Source organism: Salvia hispanica, chromosome 1, assembly GCF_023119035.1.
Source record: "Salvia hispanica cultivar TCC Black 2014 chromosome 1, UniMelb_Shisp_WGS_1.0, whole genome shotgun sequence".
NCBI classification, from domain to species: domain Eukaryota; kingdom Viridiplantae; phylum Streptophyta; class Magnoliopsida; order Lamiales; family Lamiaceae; genus Salvia; species Salvia hispanica.
Genome location: NC_062965.1, coordinates 9,181,668 through 9,200,993, shown reverse-complemented (window position 1 = coordinate 9,200,993; position 19,326 = coordinate 9,181,668). Strand labels below are relative to the sequence as shown.

Sequence of the window (19,326 nt, the reverse complement as noted above, 5' to 3'; positions counted from 1 at the left end):
GTAATTTATGTGTTTTATTTGTTCGTCTTTATAATTTTTAGTTTGTCATTTATTATTTTTTTTATTATATTTTATTATGCAATAATAAATACTCATGTAATAATATTATTATTAATATAAAAATAAATATAATAGTGTGATTGGGTGATCATTGATAAACCATGAAAATTGATACGAACATGGAAGCCGTGCAACTGCAGCTGGCTTCAATCAATATTCGTCCTATCGAGATGATATCTGAAAGCTATGAAACTGCCACCATTGTCTTCGTCTTGGAAACAGCTTAGCGTGGGTATCTTGCACACCCCAATCAGAGTCCGGATGAGGGAGTTATGGTTGTTTTACAGAAGTCGTGCAGAAAAAGGCGGGGAGCTCCAGAAGGAACACCCGGGTGGGTGTTTTGCACCATGCAATTCACCCGACCGGGTGAATCACCCGAACATAGATTTTGTGGGCCATTTTTCTAGAATTTTGGGCCTTTGCTATAAATAGTATTTTTCCTCTTTTTGCAAGGATGAAATTAGATGCTTGAGAGCTTTGTTTCCTCTTGGAGAGGGTTTCTATCCAATTCCTAGATTTAGGTTGCTTGAATCCATCAATTGCTAGTTCAAGCATGTGAGTTCCATCAATTACTAGTTCAAGCATGGATCAAGTAGAGGTATGCTTTGAGGTTTGTGGTTCCCTTGAAGATCTATCCATGGATGCATGTTAGTTATGTTGTAAGTGTCTTAGCTTGCTTCATCAATGACTATGTATCCCAATTTCCACCCTATCCAATATTATTTATTTTTTTGCTCATCTTAGTTGCCTTATTTCTTGTTGGATTGCCTTTTATTGATTAATAGAAAATCTACTTCACAAAAATATTAGATCAATCACCTACAATTTGGGTTTTCCTTGGGAAATGGATCTTGTAATACTTGGATCCATATCAAAAATAGTTATGGTTGGGTTGAATGAATATTTATAATGTGGAAGAGGAGATAGAAATGAATTAAATATTGAAAAAATGGATGGTTGGGTTGGATGGTTGTTGATAAACATGGTATTAGCTGCTTGTTCTTGATATTTATCTTGTGAAAAACTGTTACGACTTTACTACGTGACTTCCCAATCTTAGCTCGTAACACACAAACCACCAACAATTCAATGAATCACACGATAATATGCAACATGATAAATGATTAAAGTAAGAGGAATTATATTGATCGGTAATCCACGGAAACAACAACAACAATGCGTAGGAAAATATAGAGAACAATGCCCTAGATCCACGATCTAACACAACACAACACAACACACGCATAAGGAATGACCGTGATCTCTTTTATACTCTGCTCTTCACACGCTTTGCGCTCCTTTTCCACGTCACTTCTACCTCAGCTCTACTTCGCGCCTTTTCCAACTTCACTGCCACCTCAGCATGTTAGTTAAGATGTAGCATGCACCATTTATTGATCTATTATGGTTTATTGAATCGTCTACTACTTCTACGTTGCATGCATGTATGGTAAAGTATGGATATAAACATGCATGCAACAAAAACATATACTCCCTCCGTCCACGAGAATATGCATTCTTTCTTTTTTATTTTCAACGTAGTTCACATTAATTTCAAAGTCGAAATTATTGTTTCGATTCTGGACATGAGTCATAATCAATTTAAGACCAAGCATAATGAAATTGTGATTAAGATTAAAATTGTGGCTCCATTGAAAAAAAAAGGCAAATAAGAAGCAGAGAATTCCAAAAACGCATGGCACGTATGCTTAGACTAGCTGAGCTGGCGGCACCTGATCCAGTCTTTCTTTTTTCTCGAGTGAAAATGGAAAGCAAAATCGACAAAAGAGAATCAATTATAAAAAAAAAAAAAAGAAAAAGGAAAAAAAGAAAAAGGAGAAGTCTACTCCCAAAACCTCTCTCGCTTCAAACCGATTCTCCGTATCCCGATCGCTACGAATTGTTTCACCTCGTTCAATCGTGGCTGCATCTTTTCTGATCGGTTTCAATATCAAAAGTACTGTTATGTAAATTTTGGGGGGTTTTTTTGGCTTTCAATTTTGAGTGATTGTGGGAAAAAATAGGTCGAAGATGGGGAAACAACGACCAACGACTAGGAGTAAAAATAAGAGGAGTAGAGTAGACGACAATGCGGTCACCACCTCCGAAATTTTCAGGTTTTGTGTTGCATTTGTTTCGTAATTGTTATTCATTTCGTGTTTTGTGGTCTTTGATATTAACTTTCTCGTGCAATTAGTAATTTTGCTGTTCCTTTTAGTTGCAATGTAGGGTTTGTTTGAATGCTTACGCCTACTTGAAGGAATGTTATGATGGAAAAATTATCTAGCATCGATTTTGTTTTGTGTGATGTGGAAGATGGTCTTGTTTAGGTTTTAATTGAGCTTTTCTTGCTTCCTGTAGTTCTGGATAGCTGCTGTATTTGAAGTTAACTTATTGAAACTGTCGTATATAATGAATATAATTGAGAAATAATTTACTATATACTAATGCTATAAATGTGCTGATGCGGGTCAGTTGACACCACTGCTTAAATATTGTTAGTAACAAGTCTTCTGTTCTTGATCTTTTGATGTGGAATATATAGGAAGATACTTGCAAATGGGGAAGTCACAGAAGATGACATTAACCAGCTATACATGATATGGAAGCCAGTGTGTCATGGATGCCGAGTTAACTCCAAGGACAACCCTAATTGCTTCTGTGGCCTGATCCCACCTCCTAATGGAAGTCGAAAATCTGGATTGTGGCAGAAAACATCAGAAATTATATATTCCCTTGGCCCTAACCCATCCATTGACCTTCGTGCATCCCCTGGAACGCCAGCAGGACTCACAAATCTTGGTGCTACGTGCTATGCCAACAGCATCCTGCAATGCCTGTACATGAATAAATCATTCAGACAAGGTGTTTTATCTCTTGATCCTGAAGTTTTAGAAGGGGAGCCTGTCCTCAATAACCTTGCAAGGCTTTTTGCCCAGCTACATTCAAGTAAGATGGCCTTCGTGGATTCAGCACCATTTATTGAAACACTGGAACTAGATAACGGTGTTCAGCAAGATAGCCATGAGTTTTTGACGTTGCTGTTTTCTTTACTCGAGCGCTGTTTGAGCCGATCCAAAACCCCCAAGGCCATAACAATTGTACATAACCTTTTCCGTGGAGGTGTCTCACATGTGACCAGGTAAGAGGTTTTTCGGTATATGTGCGCACATTGTGTACTATCTCTCTTCTTCTCCTGATAGTTTCATGTGTCTTCGGCTTGAAGGCTGAAGTTCTTATAAAGAGTTTAAACCTGAAATGAAAAAGATAATTTGGTAGCCATAGTACTATAGGTTTTAAATAGTCTTAATTTTAAAAGGCACCATTGACTTAGATTTATTGGTTAGAATGATAATCTCTACAAGCATTTGTTGTTAACTGCCACAAACCACTCATCATCTTTACCCAAGGGCTGGTTTTTTATTCTCTTGATCACTATTCCTCAATTTTGTTGAGTATCTGTGTGCTATTATTAAGTGTTATTAATTTATTCTAATGAACTTTGAAATTTCCATTGAGTAATGGTTTGTTGGAACCTACTTAACCATCTACACTGTTAATCTGAAATTTTAGTCATGTTTATTATATCAGATTTCTAACTTTTCCTGTATATATGAAACAAATGATCTTGCTTTCTTTTTTACTTGGAGGTAGGTGCTCAAAATGTGGAAATGAGTCTGAAGCTTCGTCAAAAATTGAAGACTTCTATGAACTGGAGTTAAATGTCAAAGGTTTGAAAAGCCTGGATGAGAGTCTGGATGACTACCTTAGCATAGAGAAGCTTCAAGGAGACAATCAGTATTTCTGTCAAGCATGTGCCATGCGAGCTGATGCTACCCGTCGCATTAAGCTGCGGTCACTGCCTGCTGTTCTAAATTTTCAGCTCAAGCGTTGTGTTTTCCTTCCAAATGTAATTTACTTACTACTGTGTAATGATTTCATAAAACTGTCTTGCTAACATGATTCATTTCTACCTTTAGCCATTCATTCCTCATATTCAAATTGGTCTGCCTTCTGTTCATTTCTTCTCTACCTTTATACTGTTCATGGAGCACCCAGGAATTCTGAGAATGTTTCCTTGTTATTTTTAAGATGTGTTTTGCCATAAAAAACATTTCCTCGCAGTTATCTTGTTCACATCTCCAAGTTCATTCTTATCATCTTGCTGGAACAGCTTTTTGTCCTTCATTGTCCTTTTAACTGCTGAAGATTCCTTGCCGCAAGTCATTCGACTGTGTTAAATTTTACATTTCTCATTTCACACTCCTGAGTATTCCTTGTTTTAATATTCCTCAGAGTATTCCCTTCTTGATACTGCAGCTCGAGTCGTTGAGTTTTTCTTTAATTGAGTTGACTTGAGGTGCAGGTGCTGATACTCTTATGTGTATGTGGTTCATTAGTGTCTATCTTCTGTATAATATTGAAGTTGTCATACCTGGCAACCATTCAATTGTGAAGTTTCTCCAGCTAATAGCTTTACATTGACTTGGCTTCTTCAGTCAACTGTACTTACCGTTTATTGTGGTTCTATTTGCAGACAACCACAAAGAAAAAGATAACTTCAGCATTTTGCTTCCCTCAAGAGCTTAACATGGCACCAAGGTTATCAGGATGTCAACAAACAGATTTGATATATGATTTGGCTGCTGTCTTGATACACAAGGGCTCTGCTGTTAATAGTGGCCATTATACAGCCCATATAAAGGATGACAACACTGGTTTGTGGTGGGAATTTGATGATGAACATGTGTCCAACCTAGGAAGACAGCCATTTGGATCCTCTCCATCGACTTCAGGGGCTAAAGCTGGGCAAAATGAGCCAGCTGACTGCTCTGTATTATCAAAAGAGGTGGATGTCCCTGTGAACGGAAATCATGTATGCGCTAGTGAGACACATATATCAGAATTAAAAGGTGCTAATCACTTACAAACGTTTTCATCAAATGATGCATATATGCTGATGTACGTCCTTAGGCACTCAAGTTTTGGTGGAGAAAAGTCTAAGGATGATAAGTGCAAGATGGAAATAGAAAGTTCTACAATTTCGCAAACACTTGATAGTGCTCTTCCAACCCATCTTCTGAAGGAGGTAGAATTATCGAATGCAGTATATCTTACTTCTTGTGAAGAATACGAATCAAAGAAGGAGGCTGAGATGAGCTGTATTATGAAGCGGAGACAGGAGGTGCGCTCAGTCCTTTCTGAGGCTCCTGTCCTATCTATTGAGAAGCACTACTACTGGGTTTCGACCGAGTGGCTTCGCCAATGGGCAGACAATGTTACTTCATCGTAAGTGAAAATAATCCTGTCATGTGTCTCATTTTTGTAAAGCATCCTCTTGATTTAAAAACACTCTTTCTGGCTGGTACATCCTTCTCGACTCTATTATTTTCAATTGATTGTTACATCCTTATCTGTTAAGTTGGCCTGTCTCTTGAGATCTGCTTCTAATATCCTTGGTTGGTTGGTAATTTACTCTTGTTTCATTGTGGAGAGCTAATCCTTTAAGTCACAGTGAAAATGTAACTCAGATATTAAGAGTTTTTTTATTTGAAGGCTGGAATTGCTTGCTTTTTTGTTCTTTTTATACCGTAATACTAAAGCTTTACTCAGGAAGCATATAAAGAATTTTTAAATTACAGTTGGATATACATAGTAAAAGATAATATTTTTTGCAGGGCTATCGACAACACATCTATACAATGCTTGCACGGAAAGGTGCCAGTTTCAAGGATTAATAATATGAAGCGTTTGTCAACTGAAGCTTGGACTGATTTATTTTCTAAGGTATAATTTTATGCTCCTCCTTATGCATGAGCAAGATATCTGATCAAATGCAGGATGCCCTTTTTACAGCTAGCTAAAATGAATATCTGCAATGAATATCTATATGTTACCTGCACAGTTTTTTCATTCTTCCAAAGTATTGCCTATGGCACATTTATTCTTATGAAGTTTCATCTACTACAAAAATTCCATTTCAACGATTTGTATTGAAATTTAGGATTTCATTAAATTTGGGGATTGGAGGGAATACATTTTTTGTTTTAGTGAATCATGTATTTCTAGTGTAGAGGCACATCTACATGTCAAACCGACTTATTAATAAATATGTAAACTAGATACTGTTACTGGTAAAATCATTCGATATTTACTTTTCTTGGATCATGTATATTCATACAATGGTTTATTTTTGATATCATGTAAGATTCCAAATGAATATTTAGTGGTTGCTTAAGCTTCTTGTAACGTGATTAACATAATATTAAAGTCTGCTTAATGTTTTGGGGTATCTTATGTCTCAAAAGAAATTTTTATTTAAGTGTTTAATAATCACTGAACAAGTAAAGGTCTGATCTTGATTTTCAAGATCTAGTCAGTCTGTTATTTGTCCAGCAAATTAAAAGCCGTTTCTTTCTTTACTTTGTAAAAACTAAAAACATAACAAACAAGAAGATAGATTATTTTCAAACAATGGTTGGGAAGCTCATGGAACTTCATAAGATGCTGTGTCTAGCTCTTCCGAGTTCCGACAAACTTCCATAGTTATTCTACCATTTATCATAACTCAATTTTGAAGATACTTACAGAAGACATTTAGGCTGAATATGAATAACTTATGTGGACTCATGTACTTGATCTCTATTTTAAATTTTATGAATAAAGAATATGAAAATCTCATTGTAGATAACTTATTTGGTGGATGAATTAGCTAGTTGTACATCTTATGTAGAGTTATAAACATTAATAATCGGGAAAAACTGACTTATAGTATAATTATGTATTGTACAATAGTGTCGAAAACTTAATAGTTAAAAAATTGAGTGCAATATTTGTTCCTATTATTTGATTAACGAATGAATTTATTTTACAGTGTTCTGTGAAAAACTGCAAGTTGAACAATACATAGCTATGACAAATGCATTATTAAGCATGTTTACCTTTTTGGTGGAATGGGAAGTAGGTTCCTCGATTGGGAGGACCTAAATCTCAAAGGCAACTTCATGGCCTTTTATTGCCCAATCATAAATTTTAAAAGTTACAACTACTAAAAAGTACAAACCATCTTCAATAGAGCCTTTGATTATCACCAACCAGATTAATATCAATGTCACCGCTTTGAACCTTAAGCATTCCCTATTATCCTACAATATCGTTTCTTGACATCATTAACACCATCCCTCTAAATGTGGCAGTACAAGGACCATCTAGTGTGACCTCTCAATTGGATTTAGTGAAACCATATATTTTACATGAATGTCACATGTAATTGAGGGTGATTGTGCAGATTCCGACAATTACATGCTTTCCTTACTATAATTGACTTAGCTAACTGGCTCCAACAAGGTAGCAAACAATTTTGTAATTACGAGATAGTTGGCCATTTCTGAATTTCTATGCTATATTACCCATGGAGATGTATGACCATTTTGTTTAGGCTTTCTGTTAGTTGTTAACACGAGTTTGTTCTTATATTGTTGATCTGATTCTTATGGCAAGTATGGTGGGGGTCCAACATTATCCAAGGGAGACCACTGCAATGACTGCATCTTTGAGATGGGTAGTAAAATGAGGCGTGCAAATATTTACCGGGATCAAAGATTATTAATGAAAGAACTTGCAGAGGCAGCACTTTCTGGGGAGCCTTTGGATGGCGAGTTGTTCTTTATATCTAAGTCATGGTATGAGATATTTACTGAGAATTTGTTCCTCTACTTTAAATCTATTTTTCAACGCTATACATTGAGTTTAATTAGACTTATCTTTATTTCTATTGACTTGTTCTGCGTAATCTGTTATGATTAAAAAGAAAATTTTGTGGGAATTTCTGGATTAAGCTAGAAATTAAGTATTTTGCCTTGATAAAAAAATTGCACTTCAATGTTGCGACGTAAAACATGAGCAACAAAAAAATATGGAATACATGAATTTATGATGGGGCCTATCACCTGTGGCACTGCTCTTAAACATACTGGATTGCTTTCCCAAATACTTGTTGCAATTATCCAGAAGTATTATTAAATCCTTGACTATATTCCCTATGTCATAATTTGAGGCAAAACTTAGGACAATTTACTTTGCAGGCTGCAGCAGTGGCACCGGAGGAAAAATATAGACCTACCATGCGATGCTGATTCTGGACCTACTGCTTCCATTAGGTGTATCCATGGTGAACTTTTGCCTGAAGATGCTCCTGGTGCTAAACGTTTACTAGTGCCTAAGAGTCTCTGGGATTTTATTCATCAAACTGCAATAACAGTGAAGCCAGATGACCATGTAGGCTGCTCATCTTTCCCATCAGACTCTGAACAATGTGCTTTATGCAGTGTTGCATTTAAAGAAGCTGCATTCTCTGAAGGAAATTTGAGGTTGTCTAGTAAGAAAATTTACTCAGTTGGAATCTAGAAGTACTGTGTGTGGCTTACTTGTTTGTATGTTGCAGAGATCTCAGGTTGAAGCAGAAGCAGAATCATGAAAAATTAGCTATGAATAAAGCCATAGCTCTTCATCCAGATACCAAATACTATATTTTGCCCTCATATTGGCTTTCAAAGTGGAGAAGCTACATTAATGCTAGTGGAAAGAGTGCTTGCTCTGTGGAACTTGATATTTTGAACACCGTTATTGACAAGCTTCTGTGTGAGAAGGTCCTCAGAATCTTTTCTAGTGCATCTGATTCAATTCACTTACCGCATTTTGGACAATATTTACCCTAGAGTTGTAGTATGATAGTATCTACTTTCGTCCACCGCCCCCGTCAATTCAAGAAAAATGTTATTGGCAATGAATGGAATAACCTTGGGGACATTGATTGGTGGTGTGAAATGGTGGCTTAGGCTGGTAGATTGTGAATAGTATAGATCTTTAAAAGTGGGCTGTTGGTGATTTCATTCTATTTTTGTGTACTGTAGTATATAGTCCATCTAATAGATCTGTATCCTGACTCTTTATGTGAATCAGCATTGCAAGCTAGTTGAGAGGCCACCAGAGCTCTTATGGAAGCGTGAACTTGTTTTCCAAAAGTCAGTTGCTGTAAGACTCTTCTGTAATCCCTCAAAATTATCCCCATCAACTTTACTCAGCTTCTATTCTGCTTTATATTTATTTCGTTGACAATGGATGGCCATGTGGATACCCATACTTAAGGAATTGGATAACTAGATTATATTATGTCTCGCAGAGTCTTGGTGCATGACTGATATCCTCTGACCATCAAATTATATGTTTAATGATTCCTGCTTGAATATCTAATACCACATGTCTTACTTCGCTTTTTTTTCAATTTTTTTTCTTTAGACAGATGGACTAACACTCATTTTAGAGGATGACTGGAGATTACTTTGTGAAGAATGGGGTGGCACAGTGTCCAAATGTATTTCAGCAGAAATTGAGATTGGTAATTGTATGGGAGATAACATGAAAGGTTCTTATGAGGAGATGCAATTGTCCGAGGACCATATGAGTACGCCCGATGATGTTAATATGAGTCTTTCTAGGAGGCCAATCATTAAGACTTCTCCTCAGGTGAATTTGGGCTGTCGATGTTTGGTATCTTATGATTTTGATTACAAAGATGCATTATTTAGGGAAATGCCAGATATTTTACCCTATTGATTACTAATTTCTCGAAAATATCCCTCTTAACAAATCACAAACTGATTCCTCACTTTTCTGGATTCTCGCAAATCTAACATGATCAATTTCTGGGCATGACAATGCTGGTGTGCATCGATGTAAATGCAATTCAAATATGCACAAGGAGCATAAGGAAGAAAACCATGTCGTTATGTGCGAGAAATAAAATTTAAACCAACTCTTCTGCTTTCATGTACCAGCCATGCTATTGTTTGTTATCTGCCCTGGAATTTCATGACATTTTTCCACACTTTCTCCACTGGTACTTGTTTATTTTTTCAAGAAAGTTCTTTGAACCCTAGAATTTTTCAGTCAACTATGAATTATATTTTATAGTGCTTAAATGAAGAACATCATAGGGAAACTGCTGGATTTTTTGTCTCTGTTATTCTTTTGTTTTTATGCAAAAGATGGCAGCTGTCTTTTCACTGTTCTCTATGGCTCTGCCCAATTTTTCAATATTGCAATGAATTCAGTTTTCATGTGAACCTGGCAACAGCGCAGCACGGTGCTGGAAATTCTATCTAGTGCTAGATTAGAAAAACACACTAGAAAGATCAGGTTTTCATCAACAAAGTGACTAGTATTTATGATGTTTTCTACCTCAATTTTCAAATTTGGGATCAATTCACTCACACGAATCCGATGTAAACTCAAATGGCAATGCTGGATTGTTGACCAGGTGTTGAAAAACTCTAGAAAGGTTAGGTAACAATTTAATAGTGTTGAAAGTTGGGATGTTTTCACTAAAGTTGTTAAATGTGGGGCTCAGTTACCCTTTTACATACTCTACCTGGCTGATTTATCGTGTGCTGTTTGATGCATAAAATGGTATTATGAAGTGTATAAGTATTATATTTTGTTGGTTCTTGGTTTCTGGTTCTACTTTCTGCTGAATCTAATGGAGTACTTAATATGCCATGTCCAAGTCTGCTCTTGGATTTTGTATTATATGTCCAGCTTCAATACATATTTTCTCTAATGACTGCATAAGCCTGGGATCCTACTTTGTGACTAGATTAATATAAGTACAAAAAATAAGATGTAGGAAATATGGTTTATGTTTCCTGTTAGCAAAACAGAAACTACCTTTTTGTGTTAGTAATTATTGAATCAAGTTGTACACATGAAAATGTTCCGTTTAGTGTTAGAATTTCAAGGATCTGGCCTTTGTCAGTTATCATGCTTGCGCATTCATTCATGTATACATGTTTCTGCTCTTTTAGGTCTGTGAAGAATGCATTGGTGAAAGAGAAAGCACTGAGTTGATGAAGAAACTTAATTATTTCAATGAGGACATATGTGTTTGTTTAGTTCGTGGAAAAGAACCCCCAAAATCAATCTTGGAAGCTTCATGCAGCATTTCAGATCCAAGCCGCCGAACTTCTAAGCGGTCAAGAAAAGCATCATATGGAAACTCTGCAAACATGAAAGTTTCTGCATCCACGTCTATATATCAGCTGAAGATGATGATATGGGAATCCTTTGGGGTATGATATTTAACGAGTTTATTCCTCATGTTTCTTCTCTTTTATGACTTACTCCCTCCATCCACCATTTAAAGAGCCATTTTGACTCGTCACGGGTTTTAAGAAATTATTTGACTCTGTGAAGAAAAGTAAAGGGAGAAAGTGAGTGGAATGTGGGACCCATTTAGAGTATTAGTTTTATATTGGATTGTGAGTGTAAAAAGTTGGTGGGATGTGGGATCCGCATACTAAAAGTGGAATAAAGTAAATGGTTCTATAAATCGTGGACAAACCAAAATGGCAAAAGGGTTCTTTAAATCGTGGACGGAGGGAGTATAATTATGATGATGATTAAATTGGTAATATATTGAAATATAGCTTGTACTAATTGCTACTACTCTGATGAAAGAGGTATGTAACTACTGATTTCTAGAAGATGGGGAAGTTGAACTGAAAATTTTCTAATTATAATTCCACAATGATGGTATCAAATGACTTGTATCGTTTGTAAGAAAATTTTCAGTAATGTTGGTTTGACTGAAACAAATTTGGGTCAGTTCCGTAAAGCTACTTGTATATATCTTCTGTTGGAAAATCTAGAACACAGTTCCCCAAATCATTTCAAGCATGTTAGGGGACTTTTGATTTCTAAGACTACATAAAATTCTGCTTCCTCAGTGCTCTCTAAGTGTGTCAATAGAGGAGCTGGATTCAGGAAGTGAGAGGCAAACACTGTATTTCCACCCTCATAAATATACAGTTCTATATGCCACCCATTATCTTGATATATATTTGCTGATATGATGATACTAAATTGAAAAAAGAGCCAAAGATTAGTATGTGCCCAAATTATGAATAACTTGTACATATATACCGCTTCTGTTTCTTGTGTTCATTATTATATGGTAAGGTTTCAGTTGTAATCTAATTTTTTTAGAAACTCGAATGGCATGGAAGTTTTAGTTGCATTTGTTCCTTGTGAACGGCTGCTCCTAGTGTTACTAAATCAGCCCAACAAGTAGCTTATGGCTGTCAAGTTGCACCACATCTTTTATGTGATTTGTTGTTTTGTAGGTTGTTAAGGAAAACCAGATACTCCACAAAGGCTCCAAAATACTTGATGGAGAAACAGCTTGTCTTGCTGACCTGAATATTTTTCCTGGAGACATTCTGTGGGTGACTGATTCAATGATTCATGAAAATCGTGACATTGCTGGTAAGTGACATTCAGCCATTTCACTTGATAAGCACCTTTATGGTAGTTCCTTGCTGTTACTAATTGAGTATGGTTAATCTCCATTCCTGCTGAACTGATCTTTAATTTAAAGGTTTTGTCCAAGTAGTCAATAGAGCTTTTCGAATCATATTTAGTGTCTAACTTGGCCACCAGTTGGGCCTCCCTAGTTGCTATTAGCACTATAACTCCTCTTCTCTTGTGTAAAGTAAACCCAACAAAAGTAAATTACTTTCTGCTGTATTGAAGAGTTGTCCTGAAATGCAGACTCTTGATTTTGACAATGCTAGTACCAGATGATGTTCTTTTGCGACATCGTAGTTCATTTAATCTTATCCTTCCTGAGTTGTAAGTGTATGCTCTCAAACAATGGTTTATTGTGAACCTCTTCAATTTTCTAATGTGTAGATGAGCTGTCGGATCCAAATCTCGATATACAAAAGGAAGAAGGGGGATTTCGTGGTACACTTCTCACATCAACTATTCCACATCAGGCAGCTGTCTCTGAAGCATGTTTAAATTAGGAAAGATTTCGGTCCGCTTTGTCTTTGGATTTTGAAGCTGAAAGAAAATCTTACCACTGTTTTGAAGGTGAGACCCTCCAACGTGTACTTGATTTTTGTTTTCTCTATCTTGCTTTCCACTTGTTAATTGTCATTTGCGAGAATTTTTACACATAACAAAAACCTTCATGAGAAACTAGGAATAATATATCTTCATGCCTACTACTTGATTAAATAAACAAAAAGTAAATACAAACGTAACACTACCTCCGCAGAGGGCCACACCCCGCAGAGGGCCTTAACAGCTATTGCTGAATTTCCTAATATTCTGGACGCCTTCTCTCTAATCTTAAGAAGGTATTTATATAAAAACAGAGACTCTTATTCTTACTTTAATTCTTAAAAGATAAATCTAATTGTAAAGATATAATACTTCAAAAATAAGACTAATGCTAAAGATAAACCTGACTCATCAAGGAATAAAAGATAAATACTCCCTCAGTCCCATTGAAGGTGACCCACTTTTCTTTTTGGTTTGTCCCAACCAAGATGACCCATTACTAAAAGTGGAAACACCTTTATCTCTACTTTATTCTCTCTCTTGTACTTTACTCTCTCTCTTTTACTTTACCCTCTTCACTTCACACACAAAATAAAGTTGCATAAATTCACGTGCCGCCCAAGGAAGGGGTCATCTTCCTTGGGACGGAGGGAGTACTTACTAAAGATACATATATTTTGATATGAAGAAGATAAACATACTACAATTCCTTTAGATTTGATTGATATCACTTTTTCTTTGGTTGAGTTGTACAGCTGAACCCTAATACTGTGTTCTTAGTGAATGTGTTGCCCAGTATTGGGAACCATATTTCCCTTTTAAATTGGCCATTGTAGTTTATAAGTTTAACATAGTAGCCATCAATGTTCAGTAAGAACAGACTTAACATGGATTTTTTTTTGTCATGCAAATTGCATTTGTAATCTGGCAAGTTATGTCTGAGCCCTTCATAAATCCTTATGATCTAGCAGCTTTTTAAATGCTACATGCATTGTAAATTCTACACTATTGATAATATTAGGATGCTATTTCATTTCTTCATTAAATTTATCGATCTTCTTAATGGCAAGCTTTAGGGTGCTGGGTTCTATCAAGTTTCTGGAAGCTTGTTTGATAATACCAATATGTTTAGTGTGCTAAAATTCCCACCAAAGCTTAATGCATCGGGTACTCGTAGGATTGCATAGAGCCTTAAACAATACCATAGAGAAGGTCAATTGTTTCTAGTTGAAATAGTAGAAACCCATTTCCAAATTAAACATCTGGATTCAAGATTCTGGCAGCCAGAATTCCATATGCTGTGCGAATGTTGTTTTGCACCATTTACAGTTTGAAACATAGTCATTGTACATAGGTTGGAATTCAGCTTATAATAGATTATTAGACCCCAGTTTTCAATAGATTATTAGGCCTATTGACATTGTAACAGGAAAGAGAGTGCTTAATATAACATCACACTGTTCCGTAGCTCTTATTTGCGTCCCTTATTTGTTTGTTCTGTCAAATATCTTCAGCTGCCGTTTTCAACTTGAATGAGACAAGAAGGAAGCAGAACACTGGAGTAGCTTGTTTTAATGTATGTACCAAGATTCTGGAGATGGCTTTGTTCGTTTCGTCAGAAATTACCAGACTATAACCACATATTAGGCGGTTGAGGGCAAGGTTTTGATCAGTGGACTGATACATAATATGAATACAATCACAGGGATTGGCCATTGTATTACATATTTAAATCTATTTTGTATTACTACCGTCTTTTGGATATTGAATGATATATTATGCTCGTCTTGCTTCCTTTTATCTATTGGTAGAGATGCCAATTTAACTCGAATCACATGGATTGACCCAATTAGCCCAACGATTTTATAGGGGTGGGTTTGCAAAATTGATAATCCAAAAGAATTGCAACCTGAATGACCTTAAATTGAACAGCTCGCAATCCAATAGGGTTGGCCTGAAATGAGATAATCCTCATTATTTAATTCAGTTTTTATTACATTTTTAAAAATTTAAAATATTAGTCTAGTAATTCTTTAACAAATTCACTTAAAAATGTACTCCTTCCGTCCCAGCTAAGATTAGTTAAAATGTTTGACACGGAGATTGTGAAATTGTGCTGAAAAGTAGGAGAAAAGAATAAATAAGAATGATAGGGTATAAAGTAAGTGATTAAATAAAGTAAAACTGATTAGATGTTTTGTTTTTTGTCAAGAAAAGAAATGACTCAACTTAGTTGGGACGATGGACGACGGAGGAACTATTTAAATTTATTATTTAAAAGTTATATTGATTATTTTATTTTTATTCTTATACTTATTATAAAAAAAATTATTATATATTTAAATTAAAAAAAGTACTACTCTGTCTTAGGAGTTTACAACATCCCACCAATATAAGCCATTTGATATTAGTAATAGTCGGCCCAGATTTTCATACGTCGCCACTCAAATTGAGGTTAAATATTTAGACTTTCACGCACGAAGGGTATAATTGGTATGCATATTAGGTTCGTTTATGGAAACTGCTAAATTGAAGATGGATAATTATCTTCTACATTGCAGCAAGATATTATACATGGTAGGTTACAGTTTCCTAATTTTTTGGGTTGAAATAATACATTCCACAGTTGGATAAGATATTATACAATCGTTGTAAAAGTGTAAATGAAATCTCAATTTTAATCAATACCAATTTATGTGTTACAATCAAATTATAAGTCTTATTCGATTAATTTTGAATCGTGAAAAAGGTGTTTACCATATCTCCAATTGTATAGTAATTTATGTTTCACGGTATTTTTTCACATTAGTGAATGACAAATATTATTTTCAGTTAATGCAACTTTTGAAGGACCAATGCAATATATTACCAACATAGATGCAATTTTGTGCAAATGTACAATGTGTTATGATTCCAATATCGATGCATTATTTTGTAGTTGTATAGCATATTTTCATTTGTCGAAATAATTAACTACCAATTATATTTCCTGAATCAGTCCGGTGCATATACGTGATTGTCCTCTTGAGCTAAAGCCCGTCATTTAAATTTCGTGGTCGACTTTATTATTTCTCAATTTTTATTTTCCATTGTTATAATATTAGGGATCTTTTCATGTTTAAATTTGTGTCAAACGACTCAAATATCATTACATTTTTTGTTTCGTTAACTTTGTTTTGCATTCCAAACAATCATAAAATGAATTGCAAGAAGCAAAAGTTGCTTTTTTTATAAGCTTGTGACTTGGAGATCGAGTCGTTGAATTATTATTTTAATACGTAGTCTTGAGCCACACGTTACTGCGTTGCATTCTATTATTCGCATGGTGCATATGCATGTATTTATTGAATGCACAGAGAATTGCATTCTAATCCAAAAATAACTGCATTGTATGATCAAAGTCTTGTATCTTAAATTCTACATATACATAATTTTGCACAATAACCCGTCACAAATTGTATCAATGTTAACGTACTTTCGTTGCAAACAAAAAAAGGAATCATTATGCAACTAATAACCAAGTGTAGTCAACAGTAACATATCTATCCATCACTCAAAAACAATTTCAGCTAGCTTACAATATCGAAGTAGTCTAGTCAAACAAAATTGTATCCATCATAAACCGGCTAGCTCAAAAAAACAGCATAAATCTGGTGCATCACTACTTTTTGCAAGTTATTAATTTCTCAACATCAATTGGCCATTTCTTCTTCCCTTCCTCGTGGCACCCATGGGTACAACGCATGATGTCCACTCTCGAATAGAATAAGCATTGTACGAACATATAAGATAAACCAATCACAGCTATCACCGATCAGAGATTGATAATATTCAAGGTAACAACCAATTAGTCGAACAAAAGCTAAGGAATAATCAAGTGCAACAAGTTCTGAACATTAAACATAAAAAGAACTACTCCCTCCGTCCCGCTTAAGATGACACGTTTTCCTTTTTAGTTTGTCCCAACTAAGATGACACATTTCCGTTTTTGGTAACTTTCTCTCTCCAATTAATACACTCAACCACTTTTTCTCACTCCTATTAAAATATCCATCTTTCTTCATCTTTCTAATTTAATACCTACACTCATCTTCTCTCTCTCCAATTAAACACTTTAACCAATAACTCCTAAAATTCCGTATCGGCTAAGCAATGTGTCATCTAAGCCGGGACGGAGGGAGTAGTACATAAAAGAAAATTACTATCAATCCTCAAAATTCTATTATTTAGCAATCCGCAGATGAACTAAAGAGCAATAATTAAAGTACAAGACATGAAATAAAAAAACAAAACCCAAGGTTGAAGTATCCATGCTCCTCTTTTGCTTCAATGTCTAAGAATAATGGAAGAATTAAAATATAGAGTAGAGAGGGTCCTCAAAGGGAGGCTTTGAATTGTTGAATATTATGAATGGGGTTATGGGATATATATAGACTTGAAAAAGATTTAAACTTGGTAAAAAGTGTCCTCCACGTAATAGGAGGGATGGAAGTTCCGTGCTCTATAGGTCAAGGAAAATATTTGGCTTCACAGAGTAATATCTTCTTTCATTCCTTGAATTTAGGATTTCCGCCTAAATTCAACACTTGACAGCATTGCTCGACGTTCGCAGAATGGCCATAACTTTTTCCACAAATTTCCGATTGAGATGTTCTACGTACGCCGGCAAAATGAGTTTGAACTGAGGTTGTTGTGCGCGACAGGGCCCAGCGGGCCGCTAGAAAGTGTCAGACCTCTTAGGAGACTCGTTTCAGCGACCGCTGGCTTGGATCCAGCGGGCCACTGGGTTGCACTTCTTCTCCAGCTTCCAGATTTTGACATTTTTAATGTCCTTTTTCAGCTATATAGTGCACATTTCTCGCAAAACACGTCAAAATAACAAAATAGTATTTTTAATTTTTTTTCGAGTTCAGGAACCTAAAACGTGCGCACCTCATTTTCTTGGGACCAATTTTAAAGTTCACTAGACTGATTATGAGATTAACCAAATCACTTTCTAAACAGATAACATTACATATTAGAACACAAATAATTTATAAACAAAGGAATTAAATCATATATCATGAATTAAACATACAGTTGAAGATTCTCCAAAGAATCGAAGATGCCTCGCGTAATGTCTTTGTACTCTATCGTCAAACTCTCCCACCTAACCTAAAAGCAGGTTGAGGCTCATGATGCATCGAACCACTACCTAGTCTAGTCCTTTTCTTTTTGATAAGCTTTACCCATGCAAATATTAAAATAGCATAGACTAAAAACAAAATAACAAAAATTACTGAAGGCCGGATTATTTTGGGAGTTACAATAATGCCGGAAATCGCAGTGCCTTATTGTGAATGGGAATTTTGCTTTGTTTTATGGGTGGTTTTGCAAGAATTTGTACTTGATTTTTAATTGATTTTTGGAGTAGCCGTCTCTTAAGTTGATTACTTGCATGCTATTAATCTAATACAACCCTAATCATTCATGACTGATCAAAATTGATTAATAAATTTCACATAATCTAAATTACTCACCAATTAATTGCAAAATTATTGTACCAACAATTGTTAAATTACTGTTTAAAAAAATTGTTTTAAATGAGTTAAGACTTAAGAGCATCCGCACGCCCCGGTGTCCGTCCGTGTCAGCGGCGGGGACACCGTTCATCCGCCGATGGGAGGCGTCCGTCCGTGCCAGCGACCCGGCGCTGCTCTTAAATAAGAGCACGTATGTGCCGCTGAGCAGCATACGTGGCAGCTTCTAATTCGCCAACAGCATAGCCGTTGGCATATTCACTTTTATTTAAAATTCGAAATTAATTAAAAAAAAACGTTTTTAAAAATTTATATCAGTTTTCTACCCATTTTTAGTTTATTTTTCAATTTTTTTCCCAAAATTCACATTTTCATCTATAAATATCCCACTTCAACACAAAAAATCACATTCTCATCTATTCTATCATCTACATTCTCTCATCTTTTTTCTCATATTCTCTCATCTAAATTCCCACCACACTACACAATGTCCGGCTCCGGCAATCACCCCTCCGGCTCCCGCGGTTGGAACCACGAATGGTTCGGCTCCGAGCCATTCTCTAGTCCGGAAACGCAATTTTCGGCCCCTCCTCAAACCCAAGGTTCTCAACTTCCGGGTGGCTACCGGCCTTACCCGGTGGACGACCAAGATGCCATCGGGTTCGGGTGGACCCGAATCCGGTTCGGGAGGGAGCGGCAGCTCTGCTCGTACTTCTACTTCTATTCCTACACCTACTCCTCCTACTCGGGGTACCCGCACTCCGTACACTCCGGATGAGATGATGCATATGTTCAAAACCTACTTGGCAGTTTCCGAAGACCCGGATGTTGGCACGAACTGAAC

General features: G+C 35.9%; 1 protein-coding gene across 1 annotated transcript; it reads left to right on the top strand.

The window, feature by feature from the left end:
* Positions 1-1,843: 1,843 nt before the first annotated feature.
* Positions 1,844-14,763, top strand: LOC125217873 (ubiquitin carboxyl-terminal hydrolase 26). The gene is made up of 14 exons (XM_048119447.1): positions 1,844-2,177; positions 2,606-3,202; positions 3,715-3,970; positions 4,598-5,349; positions 5,739-5,847; positions 7,561-7,742; positions 8,145-8,429; positions 8,504-8,708; positions 9,022-9,093; positions 9,358-9,585; positions 10,923-11,186; positions 12,240-12,381; positions 12,808-12,990; positions 14,478-14,763. Exons 1-13 carry the CDS (start codon positions 2,092-2,094, stop codon positions 12,921-12,923), a joined length of 3,294 nt encoding a protein of 1,097 aa, XP_047975404.1. The 5' UTR covers positions 1,844-2,091; the 3' UTR covers positions 12,924-12,990; positions 14,478-14,763.
* The last annotated feature ends 4,563 nt before the right edge of the window (positions 14,764-19,326 follow it).